General features: G+C 41.1%; 1 protein-coding gene and 1 non-coding gene across 5 annotated transcripts in view; both read left to right on the top strand.

The window, feature by feature from the left end:
• UBR3 (ubiquitin protein ligase E3 component n-recognin 3) overlaps window positions 1-19,197 on the top strand; it is a 90,055-nt gene that overhangs the window by 49,757 nt on the left and 21,101 nt on the right. For 2 of the 4 annotated variants that reach the window (XM_033168380.1, XM_033168367.1), the window contains 7 exons: window positions 2,991-3,079; window positions 6,272-6,421; window positions 7,159-7,292; window positions 9,878-9,988; window positions 11,025-11,225; window positions 12,112-12,248; window positions 17,987-18,072. In XM_033168380.1, the coding sequence (XP_033024271.1) occupies window positions 2,991-3,079; window positions 6,272-6,421; window positions 7,159-7,292; window positions 9,878-9,988; window positions 11,025-11,225; window positions 12,112-12,248; window positions 17,987-18,072 (908 nt within the window). Of the gene's footprint in view, window positions 1-2,990; window positions 3,080-6,271; window positions 6,422-7,158; window positions 7,293-9,877; window positions 9,989-11,024; window positions 11,238-12,111; window positions 12,249-17,986; window positions 18,073-19,197 lie in introns of all 4 variants that reach the window. The other 2 variants (XM_033168361.1, XM_033168374.1) reach the window with 1 other exon arrangement.
• LOC117061688 lies at window positions 4,986-5,148 on the top strand. Its single transcript, XR_004428124.1, has one exon. It is a non-coding gene; the product is annotated as a small nucleolar RNA U3 (small nucleolar RNA).

Below are 19,197 nucleotides of genomic sequence, written 5' to 3'. Positions count from 1 at the left end.
CTGCTCCATTTGCCGTCGCTCCTCCAACCGGGCATTGAGCAGTTTCACATGGCCCTCCAGCTCACCGTTCCGTGCCTGGACCGCTGCCAATTGCTGCCGGGTTCCTTTCAGCTCCTCGTCTCTTTGCCCAATTAATGTCTCCAAAGCCTCCACACGTCTCTGAAGAGCGTTCAGCTGCTCCCCAGCAGCAAGCAATCTCGCCTCCTCCGAGCTCATTTTGCCTCTTCACAGCCGATCCAAAAGATAACTCTCACAAGCAACAGGCAATGAGTGCGGGCATGCTGTCAGGATACGCTTGATTGATGCTCATGAGAAAGAACGCTCCGGAGGCAGGCAGCTTCAAAAGAACTAAGCTAATTTATTGAGCAGGCTATTTACAAGAGCGAAGCTAAAACACGTCTGTTCATTTCAAATCAGATGCCCGCACTGGGCTCCTCCTATTCCCCTTCCAGCAAAGCATCCTGGGAAATTTCCAGCCCCTTCTTCCCCCTCCCCTTCTCTTGTCAGCTAACGAAAGATTTTGACCTCTGTCCCAGTTCTCAGCTCTAAGCTGCCGCTGTGAAACTGTGCTCTTAGCTTCCCCCCCTTTTTCGTCCCCCTCGCTGGAATTCGGGGAATCCGAGCCAGTATCACTGCTGCTGAGAAGAGGAGCCACTTCTCTATATTTCCCAAAGCTTTCCTGTCGTTCCGGGGGGGGAACCTCTCTGACAGTGGGCAATTAATTAAAAAACCAAATTGGCCTAATGAGGATTGAGTGTGCCTGGTGGCCACAGAATGCTGAATGACTGTTTCGGGGAGGAGGGGATATGGATCAGAGTAGCTGGAACCCGGAACAAGGAGCACTCCTCACACTGCAACATTCGTTGCTGTTGATATTTAGGGTCCCAGCCCCCGCTCCTTTTGCACTTGCACAAACCTTGGGGCTCCCTCAGTTCTGCAGATCCTTTTCATACATTTGCATAGGTCATGCATCTGTTTTAGCTACATACGGCAACAGCTCACTCCTGGAAATAGAGGAAATGATGCTTGCAAAAAGCCTTGACAGGAGAGGACGAGGAGGGGAGTGGGGAGCCTGCGTACATATGCTTTTTGTGTAAATCCAAAACGAAGATGAATCTCCGCAGGCAATTAAGCTGTTTTGTGTGACCTCAGTGTGTGGAAGGAAGTCGGTAGGAATACAGAGTCCAGTTTGCCATAATGAAGACGGAGCAGACTGTGAGCAGTCAATGATGACCTATTTTCTGGTTTCTTCGTCCTGCAAAGACAAACTTGACATCACCCACATAAGTCGTTGCCATAGAAACTAAGGCATAGAGCTAAAGAAGAATTCAGTAGTGCTGCTTTGCAATATTTTTCAATCATGGTGCGGAGCCCCCTGGGCCATGGCAGAAAATCACTGAGCTGTACTGAATTTGTCAGTTTGCTATGGTCTCCTTATTAAGGGTCTCTATTTACAGTTAGCCTGTTTAGCAGCATGGGTTGAGAGGAATTCCCAGGGGGTGGCGGTGGGGTTCAGTATTCTGAAAGCTGCCTCATGTTCTTGATACACCCTCCTTAAATGGGACTAAATTGTGCTTAACTGGGTACTCAGTTGCACTTGTCATATAATAAGTGATGATGACGATGTGACAGTGATTTTAAATTGCATACGCTAAATCTTTGGCATCCTTGAAGATCCAGAAGTTTAACTGCATAAGTTACAAAAAAATTTAAAAAATGGGAATAAAAACTTGCCTATGCATATTCCTCTCATCGAAAGCCACAATTTGGATGAGAGGATTTACGTACTTGTTAAAGCTATGAAAAATATTTGGTGCCATGCCCTTTGCGTATATCAACAGCTAAATTAGTCCATTATTGTGACAGGATAATGGCAAAAAAGCATTGTATCTAGGGCAGAAGAATTCTGATTTATTTGTTCTTGACAAGTGGTTTGTGCTGTTGAGTTAACATTTCCACTAGCTGTGTAATTACGTTTTCTGTAGGCTTTTGTGTTGTTTCTAGAGCTTTTAGGGAAGCTCACATCTCTCTGAGACAGTAAAAGCATGGTTTTTCATTGTTCAAGACCCCAGCGTTTTAACTGAGTCAGGTTCCTAATAATATCAACATTCATTTTCTGCGTACATTTTATCCTGCTGTGAATGTTTTTTTTTTTTTTTTAATCTTGTATTTTTATGTTGTGAATCGCCGAGATCTACGGACAGAAGGCGGTATACAAATTTAATTGATAATAATAATAATCTGCCACATCTTTTCACAAGAGACCTATAAAGCCCTGGACAACTTGAGACCTCAATACCTGCAATCACACTTCTCCCCACACTGTCTTGACCAACCAAGCCTTGAGATTTTCCAGGGAAGGCCAAGGCTCCTTAGCATACTGTCTTGATGTGTTACACAACATGCCGTTATGTGGGAGAGGGTCTCCTCTGTAGTGGTGCCCTACTTGCAGAATGTCCTCCACTCTGGCACCAATCTTCCTTTTATTTTGGTGTCAGGCTAAAGCCGGGTTATTCAACCATTTGTAATGGCCATCGCTTCTGTTTTTAACATTCTTTACTGCTTCATTGTGCATCCATTCCTGATCTGTAGTTGGGAGTTGTTGTTTTAATTACTACTGTGCCCCACTCTGAAAATGCTTGGATGGAGGATATATTTTAATCAATTAATAAAGTGTGCTCAATAAAGCCCTCTCTGCAGTGTGGGTGGAGCATGTTCTACTCCTGTCTTAGACTTGCCTGGAGTTCAACTAAGAGGAGAAGGAAGAGGTAGAGAGGAAGCATACATCAAGGGCTTCTGGTATATTTGGTAGTTAAAGCTTTGGGGTCTTGGGCGATTGACATGCAATAACATTGGCAAAAATGACAGTTTCAGGTTTTATGCAACGTTTAAGATCTTATTGTACTCTGCCAACCTAAAAACCAGAGCTTATGAAATTGAGCTGCCTTGGCATTTGTTCACAATTGTCCACCTTCTTCTCTTTCACCTAGGCGACAGAAGGCCAGGGAGAGGCAACAAAAGTTGTTGGCTGAATTTGCATCAAGGCAGAAAAGCTTTATGGAAACCGCCATGGATGTTGGTAAGGTTTTATTCTCCATTTTTCTTAATGTGGTTTTTCCCCCCAGGTCTCAAGATGTTTGCAAATGAGGCTAAAGGAGTATTGTTTCCTAGGGCACATTTAATTATAAGAAACAGGATATTTAGACTGAAGGGAGCGAGAAACAGCTTCCCCACTGGAGTTCATTGTAGAACCCTCAACGAAAGTTGTTGTTTTTGCCATAAAAGTAGTGGCTCAGTCTTCTGGTTTAGCCACATAACTGGTAGATCCAGTGTCTGATGCCAGAGGCACCCGCGGCTTTTGATTGGCTGCAGGAGCTTCCTGCAGCCCATCAGAAGCCGTGCCACGTCGCAGAAGTCAGTCTCCACGCAGCGAGGCCTCTGCACCGTGCCCGTTTAGCGCGGGGACTAACCAAGTGGGCGGCAGGGTCGGCAAGGTTCGCAGGCCAGATTAATGAGCTTGGCAGACCGTATCTGGCCCGCAGACCATAGTTTGGTGACCTCTGGCTTACTGTAAGGCGTTGCAGAAACGCACAATATTTAGTGTCAAGTTAGGCATTATTCTCATGGATCAGATACATTGGCTGAGATAGTTTCAGAAATCTAGTGCTACTTGATATTTCATTTGAGGGTTTTGCTCTGTTTCGTTTTTAAAAATGTATACATTTGTCATTTTTGAAAGCTGTCTGTGGTCAATTATGAGTACCAACCATACATTTTATCCACAGTTCCTTTATTCACAGTACATAATCTGCTATTTGCTGGTTAAAAAACCAGTTGTGGTTAGTGGTAGCAATTGCCCTAGTGTAGTGGTAATTGTTTTCATTTATTTTCCCAGTTGCTTACAAATGCCTAGGTAATCTCAATATGACCCACTATATACCATAATGGAAAAGAATGGCTGTTTCTGAACCATTGAGAATGTTCCCTTCTCTTACAATAAAGCTGTGTGCAGAATCCACTAATTCCAGTTAATAATAACGCTTGCACATATTGCTTTTGAGCTGCTGTATCCTTTTAGCTAGATCTACATGTAATGTTCTCCAGCCTGTATGATCGAACTGCATAACTATGAACTATGCATTTGCTTTATTTAAAGTAATATATTCAAGTTTTTAATTTAGGCCTGTACTGCAGTGGCTTTGAAATCTGGTTTGGAAAACTTTCTTTTTTGACCGTTATTAAACAACACGTGAATTTTGTGCCAAAATCTAAAGTTGCTCACCGTGCGCTACAACAGTGAGGACACTTTAACAAGATATGCTGTCTTTAGTTAACTGGTTGATTTAATCAGTTTCAAGCAGCTATAGCAATTGCCTAATAAATCAGTGATATTATTGAAGATGCTTGCTCCTTTCCTATACTGAACAACAGAGGCAGCTTCCTTATTATAGCTATGGTCCTGCTGTTATGTAGTTAGTAATCAAAACATTGCATATTCAAATCCTATTGATTTCAGCAAGAAAAGTTGAAACACACATTTTAATAATCTGTGAAAGTACAGGAAAACTCAGTGCAGGATGTTCCTTCTGCATGGCTGTGCAGCCTGTGGCTGGAGGGATAACCAGATGTAATGGTTAAAACAATAATTTAATGAATTGTTTTCTATACAGATATATATCCTATGATTCTGTAGATTGATGATTGATTTGTATAGCGCGGTTGACTTCTCTGTCACAGCAAGTCTTAACATTTGAATGTGTTTATATTCAATACTCAATTGAAAATACTTGCCATTATATTTCCAAAGCCTTTAAAAAGCTTTTTTTTAAGTGATTTATTAGGAAAACTTTCCTAATGGATTCTTTTTTTATCTTTGGAAATGGAGACCGGAATTCCTTTATAGGTTGAAAACATATAGGAGAAGGGTTGTTTTCCTATTTCCTATTCACATAATGTCTACCTTCCCTGAGATAAATTAATATGGAAAGACTATACTTTTAGGGATCACTTCTATAGTGCATAACTAGAGAAATTAATATAGAAATGCACTGGTTTTTAAACATGAAAATTACAGTACTGTATTCATTTCATCTGTTGTTCTTCCAGTTGCCACTGGGTGGTGGTAAAAGTGCATATAGTGTCAATAACAATAAGCTTAAGTGTCAAAGACAATATGCTTTTCTTTCCTTCCTGCTCCCTGGTTCCCCCCCCCCCCCCCGATTTTGTCCTTTGGCAGCATTGCCATTATGAAACTAAAGGAAAACAGCATCTTCCCTGTGACCAGGGTTACACTTTTCTCCTTGCCTGTGATAATGAAGTTCCCCGTCAGGGACTTGAATGTGCAGCCAATCTCTGCAGAAAGCAGTTTTGCCAGCCCAGTGCTTGGGGTTTTGCTCACCATAGAGCTGGCAAAGCTCCTTGTGCTGTGGTTCCTGGCAACCAGCTGGCTGTTGGGGGCTTCAGAAGCGCCTTGCAAGGGACTTTGACAAGTGGGCAGAACAACCCACCTATAATTTATCTGATTACATCGGTTTATTGGCCGGTGGGTTGTCTCACTCCCCTGCCAAAGTTGGTCCAAGTGGGTGGGGACAGATAATGATCTGGCCCACCAGACCAAAAGTGTTCCCCACCCCTGTTCTAGTTCCTCAGTCAGAGAAGCGTCCCACATGATGCTTTCTAAATGTTCTGGTTTTTCTCATCCATTGCCTCATACCAAGTCCCAACTTTTCGAAGTTTGGATTGAAAATACAGGAGTTAGATAGATAAGGGGCTATTGAGATGAAACACATGGAACATTCCAGTGCCTCCACATTAATTAATAAATCAGTGATGGTGGTGGTTGTTTTATTTGATGTGCATTTTTTTCTTTTTGTGTACATATGTTGGCTGCAGCTATCTAGATTACAAAGCTGGCCAATGCAGCAGCTTCTCAGTCTCTTCCTGTAGTGGAGGTAGGGGCAGGCTTTTCCTCCCACCCAAATATTGCAAGGAACATGCTTCTCTCTCTCTCTCTCTCTCTCTCTCTCTCTCTCTCTCTCTCTGTGTGTGTGTGTGTGTGTGTATAACATAAAAATGATTTATAGTAACATGGAGATAAAGCTCAGTGTGGACAAAATTAAATATATGTACCATCCTTAGGTAGAAAATAGTAACATGCTGCATTTTATAATTGTTATAATGGTCCAACTGACAGGCCTACGTTGCATTTTACCCATTTACTTACGAGAGTGTCAGTTCTTCACTAATACAGTTTCTTTCCTCTGATCCTTAGAGTCACCAGATGCAGAAATTGCTATGGAGATAGCAACAGCAGAACAGCATGTCCCCGAAGCTGTGTATGATTGTGTTATTTGTGGACAGAGCGGCCCTTCCACTGAGGAGCGACCGGCTGGATTAGTTGTGCTCTTACAGGCCTCTTCAGGTAGGACTGAAGAAGCAGCTTTCTGAGTTGGAAGAAGATAGGTAGATATCTGAGAATATTTTAACGGCAGCTAACAAGGAGCTGCAAGAAAAGTGTACATACGGCCATCTCACATGGTTATATTCTTGAGCTTTTTGTTGTATAAAACCAAAGCGAGGAACCTTTTTCTCCCTGGGGGTTGTGTGCCCCATCATGGCAACCTCCACATGCCCCTTATGGACAGGGTCAGAGACACAGGTGGGTGGGGCGACAGACATGATTCTTACCTTTGCACTGTATGCTGCGTTCTAGACCATGCAGAAGCCAGAGGTTTCTATCCATGCACACCCTCTCCATCTGCTATCCAGGAAAGCAAGGTGCATTATCACACTTTGCAAACACATTTCTGCCAGCAAAATCACTGGTTAGGAAGGCATGGACCTAGCCAGGCAAGAGTGCATGTCCTGCTGGGAGAATATGGTGTGGATGTGATCTATGGCTAAAAAGTAGAGGGGGAAGGATTCCCGCCGTCTCCCAATTAAAGGCTGCTGGCCCCTCCCCTCAGCCGACCGGATTGGTCAGCCTCTGGGGAGAAGCGCCGGGAATCTGGCCAATCGCGCAGGGGCTGTGTATCAGCCCCTGCGCACATACTCGGGTCGTGATGCCCGCAACGCCACCTCCTGCCTATAGGCGGAAGTGGCTTTGAGCTTTGTTTCCTGCTCTGCTGATGATGACATTATTTCTCTTTCTCTCTGCAGTTTTGGGGCAATGCCGCAATACTACTGAGCCCAAGAAGCTGCCAACCTCTGAAAAGGAGCAGATTTATCCTTGGGATACCTGTGCGGCAGTGTACGAAGCCCGCCTCGCCACTTTACAGCACTTCTTTAAAGATGTAAGTTTTCCGCAGCAGTATGTTGCGACGGTGTTTTGCTTCTTACGCTTCGTTTAAATATTTAGCTATATTAACTGCTATAATTTTTCTTACGACTTCGTTGAATTCAAATAGCAACTACGAATTCCTTCAAATGATCTCTGTGAGGGTTCCACGGGGATTAGCGTCTGCGAGAACCTGTGTCTCTGATTGTGCACACTGTTCAGTTTAGGACATGTATGTTAAAATGCTTGCTCTGCAGTGAAAATAGTTGTTTATCAGTGTCATAATTAGGACTGTGGCAAACCAGCAGTTTTAAGGGCATTTTGTCTCCCAGAAGAGGAGTGTAGTTTGAAAGAGAGAGAGGGCACTTCTTTATGGCAGTGATTTCTCCTCCTCCTCCTCCTCCTCCTCCTCCTCCTCCTCCTCTTCTCCTCCTCCTTCCAAAAAACAAAACCCTGTTTAAAAACTATTGACTCTGGTACTGGGATCAGCAATGATGGAACAGAGCCCTGACCTTCATCACATTTCCTCCTAAGAATGCCTCTTGAACTATACAAGCAGGTTTGCACAAAAAAAGGAGAGAGGAGTACACTATTGTCCTGGCAAACTGTTTCAGGGCCCTGTAGTTGTAGTTCAGGGGAAAAAATATTGAAATTGCTCCGCATAATTTATCACCTACAAATGGAATGGTGAATTTGGCCGGATCCTGATTACAACTCCTTGTTTGTGAAATGAGTATACAACTGAAGGAATTTTTTAAAATGTTTGGAGTGGTGCACTAAGAAATCAGGTGTCATTTTCTGCTTCACTTTGTTGCCATGTCTTCTACCTCTCATTTACATTGTTTGCTGAAAGGAGCAAAGCCACATGCAATAACATTTCCTTCTGTAGAGGGGAAACAAAATAATTTCACATCCTTATACCCTTTCCTTTGAGCAATTGGGAGGCACTAAACATGGCTTTTCAACGACTAGCATGTAGACCTTGTTACTACATCTAGTTAAAATATTCCCATAAAACCAGAATTTACTTAAATTGTAATCTAAAAGCATTGCTTCCTTTCTAGCCAACTGATGAATGAATAGTTTGGGGTGGATGCATAACCCACTGCACACAAAAGAACATTTTCATCCCTTTCAAACGTTTTAGTCATTTTTATTGTTTAGTTAAAAATGCATTTGATTGTGTGAAAAGATCCGAAGTGCCTTGGTACCTATTAGCAGAGCACTTTATTAGCAATTCTAGACCTTTCTGAAATGCAGCATTTGTGCACTGGGAATCCTCCCACTTAGGAAACTGAATTACTCTTTGATTTTTTTTAAAAAAAGTATAGTCCAACTCAGATATTACTTGGATCAAATGTTTTTGCTTTCTTTCAGCTTTCCAGATCATTATTGTGCTAAAATGGTCACAGTAGGAAATAATTAATCCTTAAATTTCTTTTGGCACAGAAACAGAAACCTCTGTTAAAGCCCTTGAATAGTTTGTTCACCTCAGCTAAGGAATAGCGGAACAAATCCTGTTTTTCTAAAGTTACTTTTTCCAATTTTTTAAACACACACACGGCTTTTATTCAGCTGGACCTCAATGGAGCTCATTTCCAGCAACTTTCAGGTGTGCGCCATTGCCATTCTAAGAGAACAAGGGAGAAGTTCATGTCACCTCTTTTTCTAGAATAATAGTACTGTGTATAATAATAATAATAATAATAATAATAATAATAATAATAGGAAAAACCAGCAGCAGTTCACATCTATGATACTTAACAATCAATTCGTTCATTTTAAACTAAACATAAATTCATATGAGCCCTCCATATGTCCAAATAGGTATCCTCATGAAACTGATATCTGTAATAAATATGTTCAAATGTAGCCAGGTAGTATGGTCCACAGACCATCAAATCCTTCCAGGCTTATTTGCGATTTAGGTGAGAAGTATAAAATTTTAACCTACTTTATAAATTCTTTAGAAAATCTACATTTGTCCAAAGTAGCAAACATAAACTGCTTTGGTGGTATCCTAGCATCTGCTGAGAATCACCTTTCAGGTGAGTGCTAACAGGACCCTTTCAGCATCTAAGGAAATAAGTGCAACTGGATCAGTTCTAAGACTGTTTAAAGCAGCCAGTTGGGTCGCCAGTCTTGGGTGATGAGCTCCCTGTCTATGCTGAATAAAACTTGCTTGATTCACATGCAGTACGGTTAATACCACTGCCTGAACTCTTATTAGCCAGAATCTCTGTTCATACCCTAACATCTGTCCAATTAAAGAAATTGGCCTATAACTTTCAAAAATTGTCATGGTCTTTACCAGGCTTAGATGTAACAGAAATATATGCATCATACATTGGAAGTTGAACAGGAACCTTATTCGAAGACCTTTTGATAAACACATAGATGATTAGGAATCAAAAACCTTCCTTTCTTGTAGAATTCCATAGGGAAGGTGTCTGGCCCTGGCTTCTTCCTGGTCTTCACTTCTATGTTTAAATTAAACAACTATTTACATGTAATTTATTTTAATTGTGATTAATTTACATTTTAATTGATGGTGGAAATATATATGTTTTGTTTTTTTACACCCCCCCCCTTTTTAAAAAGAGTTCCTGTCTGCAATCGGTATCAATTGGCTGGGAAGGAGGCGTGTATGTACAAACCTGTGGCCACACGTTACACATAGATTGCCATAAATCCTACATGGAATCATTGCGGGTAAGTTAAAATGGAAATTTCCGGATATTGTGCTTTTTTACTCATTAAAAGTACTATAGGCTTTGCTGTTGACATCAATAGAATCCCAGTGATGCCTTTATGTACCACCTGGATTTTTAAAATAAGCTGCAAAATCCATCTTTTGAAATACAATGCAGTGCTTTATGCCCCCCTCACACACACCTCTCCCCACTTAAATATTCTCATCTATAATGCATTATGGTATTGGCCATGAAAAATACAAAAATAAGTTTTCAGTGCTGTACTATTTCATTGAAGTTGGATGGGCTCCACAGTACACTGCCTCTGTTGTGTTTGGTAACATTTGAATTTGCTGGTCTGCTATGTTAGAAACATCTGACTATGGTGTGCAGTGATGAGCTGTGCAGGTGAGGCAGCAATGGGGCTTGAATTACTGCTTCCCGGGCCTCATCTAACTGATTCAAATAAGATAGTTTCCATACAAAAGCTTATGGGAGGAAGTCAATGCGACACCATGGAGACTGGTACATCAGTGCAAACATTAGTTGAACCCGGTCCATAGTCTTTCAAGTGTTTTGTTGAGGTTGTTACAGATACCTAGGATAGGAAAAGGATGATTCAGTTCTCTTTTCCTAGAGAAGCACTGTTGCCATGTCTACAGAGAATTGAATATTTGCTGCTATAATTTACAAGTAGAGAGTACTTATCATTAAGGACCCTTAAAAAAAAAGTCCACCCACCCACCCCCAAAATGCTCTTCCCTTAATATCCCTCTCCTGCTTGTTGGTTTTCTGCTGCAAATGGACCTTGCACTGGCATTAAAAGGCAAACACAAAGCTGGGAATTCTGTGTTTGCATTACAGTGATGAAAAGGTTGTCTGAATAATTAGAAGTCTTTAACATTAAGCATTTATTCGTTAAATTGGTTGGTTACAAAAATAACTACACTTTAACTTGTAGCTGAGCAATTGTTCTTTTATTTCTGGCCTTGCTGTTGTCACTAGAACTTAGCATTGTCGCTTCACGAATTCATTTGTATTTTTATTTCCTTTAGAACGACCAGGTTCTCCAGGGCTTTTCAGTGGACAAAGGAGAATTTACTTGTCCTCTGTGCAGGCAGTTTGCTAACAGCGTTCTTCCATGTTATCCTGGCAACAGTGTGGAGAGGAGCCTTTGGCAATGTCACAGTAACAAGAATATGCAAGATCTCATAAAGGAGGTGGAAGATCTTCAAGAGCAGCTGGGAACTTTCCCAGTAAGCATCAGTGTAAGGCAGAAAGATCCTTGTTAATTTGTCTCCATCTTTCAACATTCCTTTTCATTCTCTCTTTCTCTCTCCTTCCCCAAACTCATTTGTGCTTTATAGAATTTTAAAGCTGAATATCCTCTCCCATCTCTCTGTTAAGCACTTAAGAGCTTAAATAACGTTAACATTTTAACAGTTAAGCTCTGTTACATCACCTTTAAAATAGGATATGATTATGTGAGCGTTTTGCTCCTGCATTTCAGTCTATGTATTTATTGGTCATTAAAAGTCATTCTTTGCAGCTTCTCATCTTATGCAGAACTGAATTGTATTACATGGAACTCATAATTTCTTTATGATTCAAAGCATCAATCACTTGTAACTAGAAACCATTTGAAGTGTGTCAGTCAAGAGAGCAGATTATTCCTTTTACTAGGACTTTTATGCATTTTGAAGTTTCACAGTGACATTCAAAAAGGAGCAGTTAAAATTATAAGTTTTACTGTCCTCCAGCCTTAGTTATAGATAAGTTAAAATAGTACTTTTTCTTGAGATGTATTAGTGCTTTAAAATTCTGTGTTCATATTGACTTATTCCAATGTATGCCTAGTTGAATATGTTTATTATAAAATGGATATGGTGCCTTTGAGGGCAAACTCCTTCAAGGTGGATTACAATAAAACATAGAAATAATTGTACCATTTTAAGAGTGCTTCGTCCATCACCATAACTGTTTAGATTTAGTTTCATTCTGTAGAATTCAGTATTTCAGCTGTTGATGTATGACTGTTACATAATTCGTAAAAGTAATTCTTAACTTTCCGAGGGTGTCTTTAATTCTGGAATCACCCCTTACTGTAGCTAAGTGAAGTCAGCCATCTTTCTTTTTTTACAGTCAGAAACCAATTTAAGTAAAGAAATGGAGTCTGTGATGAAGGATATCAAAAGTACTACCCAGAAGAAATATACTGACTATAGCAAGACTCCTGGATCACCAGACAATGACTTTCTTTTCATGTATTCTGTAGCCAGGTAGGTACGACTTCTGTTTTACAGTCCCTTCCTGTTTTTCAACTACTTGTTACCTCTTTGGTTAAATAAACTGCATGCTTGCTATTTTTCCTGTATCGTGGCAAAGCTCCCTTGACTAACTGGGTTTTGAAGAGGACTCTTAACAGCGTCATGCATAGGGCCAGAGGTTCTTCATAACTAGTGTTACACCCATTTCCCTTGAGAGTCTGAATGTTTGCGCTTGAGCAGATTTTTTCCATTCTCTTCAGGACTCAAATACACATATATTCCACTTTTCCTTGGAGTGAAAGCAGGGTGCCGTCCTGTGTTTTAGGGCTCAGGGTTTGATTGCAGCTTCTATGTTGCAAAAAGGTGAAGGACGTCTGTGCGTGGAGTGCAGTCCGTATACATTGAAGCAAGTGGTTTTTACAGCTCTCAATTCTGCTTTATTACCTATATCCACAAGTGTTGCTTGCAGATTCTATTTCATTAGTCTCTCTTCCTTCTAATCTTTTGTGCATTAACATTAAAAACCTTGACTATGGGGGCATGCATGAACATGTGCACACATAAACATGATAATGTAATTTGGATAGTGGGATGTTTGGATTTTTAATGTAAGGCAGTGGAGAGTGCTTAACTACTTTAGACCTGTAACTTTCAATTTATTGCTTAAGGTAATACAGGCGCTTCTTACAAGATATTTTGTACTTAGTTCTAGGGCAAGAGTCTGGAAACTTTTTTGGTTCCTTGGGCAAGATCCTTATTAGGAGTTGCCTTGCAGGACAAATTTGAAACTTAAAAAGAGCAGGGAAAGGGCTGGAATCTCTGTTTATCAGCCTATGCAGAATTAAACTCTGTCCTCCTGTCCTTCAGCTGTGACATCATCCATGGGCATACTGGCTGGCCTGTATTTATCTTCAGGTTCCCCATCCTTGTTGTAGGAACAGAGCAGTTCTGGAAATGAGGGTAGTGGAAGACATCCCTGAGCCCAAGCCCAAATGGGTATATTTGTGTTGCATATGGACCAAAGTGAACAAAGACTGCAGTTTTTGTAGAGTTGAGATGAGAGCTGTTTGTAAACTGTTCCACACTCATCAGTAGGAATACTTGAAACTTAAATTGCTGACTCCATGAGATATATATTTCTAATACTTCCTAATCAATACACCGGGAAGAACTTTTTAAAAAAAGAATTCCCATTGATAAGACTTTCAGAAGCTTTCATTGCAGAAAGTTGAAAACGTGAGGTCAGCCCTCTTGACTGCGGTTTCCCTTCCGCCATCTTGAAAGTGTTTAAAATGTGGGAAGGAGAGTAGCTGACACGTCAGAGTGCTGATTATGGTGGAAAGGTTTCCCCAGATTTTCATTTTGTTTATAACTTAGTCTATTTTCTGTAAAACCATGCAAGCAACTAGTTCAGCCTGTAAACCAACCTACTGATTACCATTAGTATTCCAATTCCTTGTTTTGTTACAGAGATACTATCACTTCCAGATTTCTTCCGGTGCCCCCACCATCCATGCTATTGCCTACCTCTTCCTCCCCCCATAATAAGCTCTTTCTAGTTTGTCTGTTTTGAATTAAGTTGCTATTGTACACATGTACTCATTCACCTTCGATAATTTAATCATTCGTCTGCAAGCTTCTCTTGACCTAGTGTTCCCCCAAACCAACAGTACACATCACCAGCTGCTTTACAAGTCAGTGGAGATGCCCCAAGGCATCATCCACCCCCATCTCATTATTTTTTTAGCATAATATATCAAAATTATTGGTGCATGTGGGTCTTTCAAGAGAAGTTTGTGCAGCATTTTCTTGAACCTTCAGAAATCCAGTGAAGCTATGAAGAACAGTGATTCCTCCCCCCCGCCCCCAAGATTGATGAATGTTTTATACCCTGACCTTTATTAAAAAAAGGAACTGAAAGTGGTTGGAAAATGCATCCTGCAGTCCTCAAACCTCTTGCCTCTTACTCGTAAGCGGGCATTTTTGTTAAGCAGAGAATTTCAGGACTCTGGCTTTCATCAGTGGACTTTAGAGGTCATTAAAGGTCATACGATGCAACCCTTTGCAGAGAAGAAAAAATTACTGTACCGAACCAGTCTTAATCAATGTTAGTTGAGAGTAAGATCTTGCTGAAGTAGCTTTGAAAAGAGCATTTTTAATTTGCTTCCTAAGTTGGCAACTTAAAAGTAAAAAAAAAAAAAGGTAAAGGACTCCTGACAGCTAAGTCCAGTCGTGAACGACTCTGGGGTTGCAGCGCTCATCTCGCTTTACTGGCCGAGGGAGCCGACATTTGTCCACAGGCAGTTTTTCCGGGTCATGTGGCCAGCATGACTAAGCCGCTTCTGGTGAACCAGAGCAGCGCACGGAAACGCCGTTTACCTTCCTGCCGGAGCAGTACCTATTTATCTACTTGCACTTTGATGTGCTTTTGAACTGCTACGCTGGCAGGAGCTGGGACTGAGCAACAGGAGCTCACTCCGTAGCAGGGATTCGAACCACCGACCTTCCAATCAGCAAGCCCTAGGCTCAGTGGTTTAGACTACAGCACCACTCACGTCCCTAACTTAAAAGTACATTGATTTTTTGAAAAGAAAAGAAAAACCTGCGTAAGTTTGTGCCAGGGACTAGTGGGGATGTCTCCCTTGAACCATTTTTCTCATATCATATCACATGCAGGTTTTGATTCTCCCAACATTATAGGACCAGCTTCAGGTTTTAGCTGGACAAGATAGCTAACTTTGGGCCTGAGCCCTTTTACTCCCATGTTGTTGTTGTTCAGTCGTTCAGTCGTGTCCGACTCTTCGTGACCCCATGGACCAGAGCACGCCAGGCACGCCTGTCCTTCACTGCCTCCCGCAATTTGGCCAAACTCATGTTAGTAGCTTCGAGAACACTGTCCAACCATCTCATCCTCTGTCGTCCCCTTCTCCTTGTGCCCTCCCATCTTTCCCAATATCAGGGTCTTTTCTAGGGAGTCTTCTCTTCTCATGAGGTGGCCAAAGTACTGGAGCCTCAACTTCAGGATCTGTCCTTCCAGTGAGCACTCATTACTCCCATAGCAGGAGTCTAGTGGCCAGAAGTCCGTGAATGAGCCAGTATCTGAAACTATGGTTTGGATCTGACTTGTTCTTGCTAAACAGAGTTTAAACAAACCAAGTTCCCTGTATTTGACTTAACCACTGCTGAAGCCCTAGAATTGGGGAAATCTGTTTAAAAGTGGAAGCAGTTGCTTCTGTTTACTGCCTAGTAGCAGCAAACTGAAAAAAAGAAAGGAGCATACAAGTCCGATACTCACTGCGGCTTGTTCACAAAACTACAAGTTTTTAGTAATAAATATTAGAGAACATGTGAACTAAACAGTTAAGCTTACAGTTATTGTTACATGCTGTTGTGAGAGTTTTCTGTCTACTCTGGTCATTCAGATACATATCAAAAGAACATCTTCCTCTAACTCTCAAACACCTTTTTGGGGAAATCCTGTGTGATTCATAATAGAGATAATCAACATCATTTCATTTATATATATATTTTAAAAAGCCTGCTAAGTGTGGGTAGCTTTAAAAGAAATAGTCTTCACATAACATTGATTGTGACCCTTTGAATTCGGCCATGTGTTTCTCATTACAAACATATTTCAAGTTTATTTATATAATTGTCATTCCGTAAGCTTTTCAACAGTATTTTAAGAAATGTAACGTTAACAAAAATGAGGCTTGATTCCATCCTGTCCCCAAGCGTTTCTCAAGGAGGGTACAGGCAGACATGAATGCTTGACAGGAATCTAGTTATGTAATTGCTGGCAGAGACTACAATAAGAGAACCCTTTTGTGCTGTGTTCCCTGCATGTGAATGGATCACTGCAGGGGAAACAATGTGTTTGAGGGAAATGTTTGCCCTGCTCTCATGTGGGATCACTTTCAGGCATTTGAGGGTTCAGATAGAAGTCATGCTTAAATCATTGAGAAAGAGAGAGAGAGAGAGAGAATTCAGACAGGCTTTTGTGAGGTCTGAATATTCTATCAGGGGAAAAGTGTCCAGTAAAGCTCAGGAGCCATATGGAGGAGAATGTTTGAAAGCACATCCAAAATGAATTTACTTGTATTAGACTAAGTCAGGGGCGTCCAAGTTTCAAGAGTCTGTGATCTACTCACAGTATTAAAAAAAACTGGCAGTGATCTACCCATTGTCAGAGTTGTTGAGCTTGAGGACTTGTGTCCTTGCTGCAATGAAGACTAAACCCTTTGGAAGTGAGTGACTTTCAATGGCTGTAGAGCGAGACACGCAATTTCAGTAGCCACCTCCTCCATATCTGCAGAAGGCATTTTTGCTGCGTTGAGTATGTCTTGTTCATTTAGAGCAATCCTTGAAGTTGTCTTGGGTGTTAGTGTCTGTTTTTACACTGGACACGAATGTTTTGCTGAGAAGCAAAGGTGAGAAACCTTTGATATCTGACAAAATGGATTGCTTAAAAGATTTCCAATAACGGTTAAGCAAATATTTTTCGTACAGTAAGTGCAGGCGATTTTACTCGAGGCAGTAAATTAGAAAAATTAAAAAGGTGTGCAAATAAACACGTGTCTCATTAATATTCCACAGTGAATTAACCTGTGATCTGTGTCCCCTGTTCTGTCCACTAATATGAAATTCGTGTCCCAGCTTCTTTGCTGGTAGCTTTTTAGAAGTTCAGCAAGCGCTGCAAATCGCCCGAAGAGTGGGAAATTCCCTTGTCACGTGGATGGCCTTATCAGCAGCAACCAGATGGAGCTCAGAGCCCAAACATTATCAATGTTAAATTGCTTTTTCCTGGAGTAGGGAGGATTAAAGCGTTCCTTCAAAAATTGGTGACATAAGCTGCAAACTTAGGGATATTAATATTTTGAAATGTTACTATTTTAGTAATGTGCTAATATATTTTAACAAACATTCTATAAAGAAAGTCATCTTCTGACTGATGCATCTGGAATCTTTGCAAAATATTTTGCTTTGAATGAAATACTTCCAGCTTCCCTGCATTCTTCTGATTAGCTATACTCAGTGTAATGCCGCAGTTTAGTGGCTAACACAGCACACCTAAGGGGGGTCTGTTAAAGTGACGAAACCTCTGCTCTCTCTCTCCTCCCTCTTATTCCTTCTCACTCTGGGAAGGAAATAACAATCAATTGAGCTGTTGGCTAGAAATTTAAAGCACTGAGAAAAATCAGGTATCTGCTGAGCTTCCTGAATAGCTCTGGAAAACCTAGGCAGCTTAAAATCAGGTGGCTCTGGAGAGACTTTTTCAAATACTGTCCTGCCCGTATTTCATGAGGAGGGTTCTGTGCGCATTTGAGGCTGAGACTTCTCCTAGTAATGCAATAGCTGGTGGCTGATGTCACAAATATATATTTACATAAATACGTTTGCAGTAGTCCCACTCATACTCCGTGGTAAGCTACTTTTGAAGAAGTGTGCATGCACACGAAAGCTCATACCAAGAACTAACTTAGTTGGTCTCTAAGGTGCTACTGGAAGGAATTTTTTAATTTTTTATTTTGTTTTGAATATTTGCATAGTTATTGTTGCATTATGCACTAGTGTATAGGACAAGAGACTCTTTCTACCAAATCTTCTGGTTGCAAAACATTAAGGGGGGGGCGGGAATAGAATAGATGCACCAGCCTTGATCAAAGTGAAGGGAAACGTACGGGGGCAGTTTCATTTCTTTAAAACCTCTGGATAATTTACATATAGCCTACTGTATTCTTTTTATTCAGGACCAACTTGGAACTTGAACTGGTTCACCGGGGAGGCAATCTGTGTCTAGGAGGTGCAAGCACAGCTGGGAAGAGATCGTGTTTACGTATGTATAAAGTTGTCTCAATGTAATTCAGATTGATTTTAATATTTATTTTTTATTAAATTTGTACACCGCCCTTCATTCAAAGATGATGGGGTGGTTCACAACATAAACATACAAAATGAGAACACAAGATACTCAGTAAAAAAACAAAACAATAATCCCCCTCCCACAAACACATTTAAAAGGCCATAAGAGTGTTAATCAGCTGAATGCCTGGTTGGGGAGAAATGTTTTCGCCTGGTGCCTAAATATATGTAATGAAGGCACCAGGTGAGTCTCTCTCTGGGGAGCGCACTCTATATTATGTTCACAGGATCCGGTTCACTTCATAAGAGGATATGAACCGATATGCCCTAAAGATCCATGTTGTCAACTCAAACTACATTGATGTGTGTGGCAATGTTTCTAATGTTATGGTGGACAGCGTATTAGACATCTTCATTGTTTAATTCATGTGGTTTATTTGGTACAGTCGCACCTTGGTTTTCGAACAGCTTAGTTCTCAAACGTTTGGCTCTCAAACACCGCAAACCCAGAAGTGACTGTTCTGGTTTGCGAACTAATTTTGGAAGCCGAATGTCCGGCGGGGCTTCCGCGGCTTCTGATTGGCAGCAGGAGCTTCCTGCAGCCAATCAGAAGCCGCGCTTTGGTTTCCAAACATTTTGGAAGTCGAACGGACTTCTATAACGGATTCCGTTCGACTTCCAAGGTACGGCTGTATTTGGGTTTGGTACAACCTAGGGCTGTATAGATTTACATCATGCATTGTATGTGTGGGGCTTAGCTGCATGCTTGTGAGGATTCCCATCTTGTGGGGAAGGGAGAAAGTTATGCATCATCTATTAACAGAAATATCCAACCAGGAGCTAGAAATATCAACTTCTTTTAGCCATTCCAGCTGGGTTAAAGCTAGAAAGGCTGGCAGAAGAAGAAATATAATTTGGTGCCACTAACTACAATACAAAGCAAAGTTGTCAGGGTGGGCTTCTTTGAAGATACCACACATGATGGTCCACTTCAGATATAATGCTAAACCATGGTTTGATACTGCATGTATGAACAAAAGTGAGCTTTAGGCTTGCACACTTATCCTCTTCCAATACAGCTGCAAGGAGATTGGAAGCA

Source organism: Lacerta agilis, chromosome 1, assembly GCF_009819535.1.
Source record: "Lacerta agilis isolate rLacAgi1 chromosome 1, rLacAgi1.pri, whole genome shotgun sequence".
Taxonomy (NCBI): Eukaryota; Metazoa; Chordata; class Lepidosauria; order Squamata; family Lacertidae; genus Lacerta; species Lacerta agilis.
Note: the sequence above shows the minus strand (reverse complement) of the source record. Positions and strands in the feature narration are given on the sequence as shown.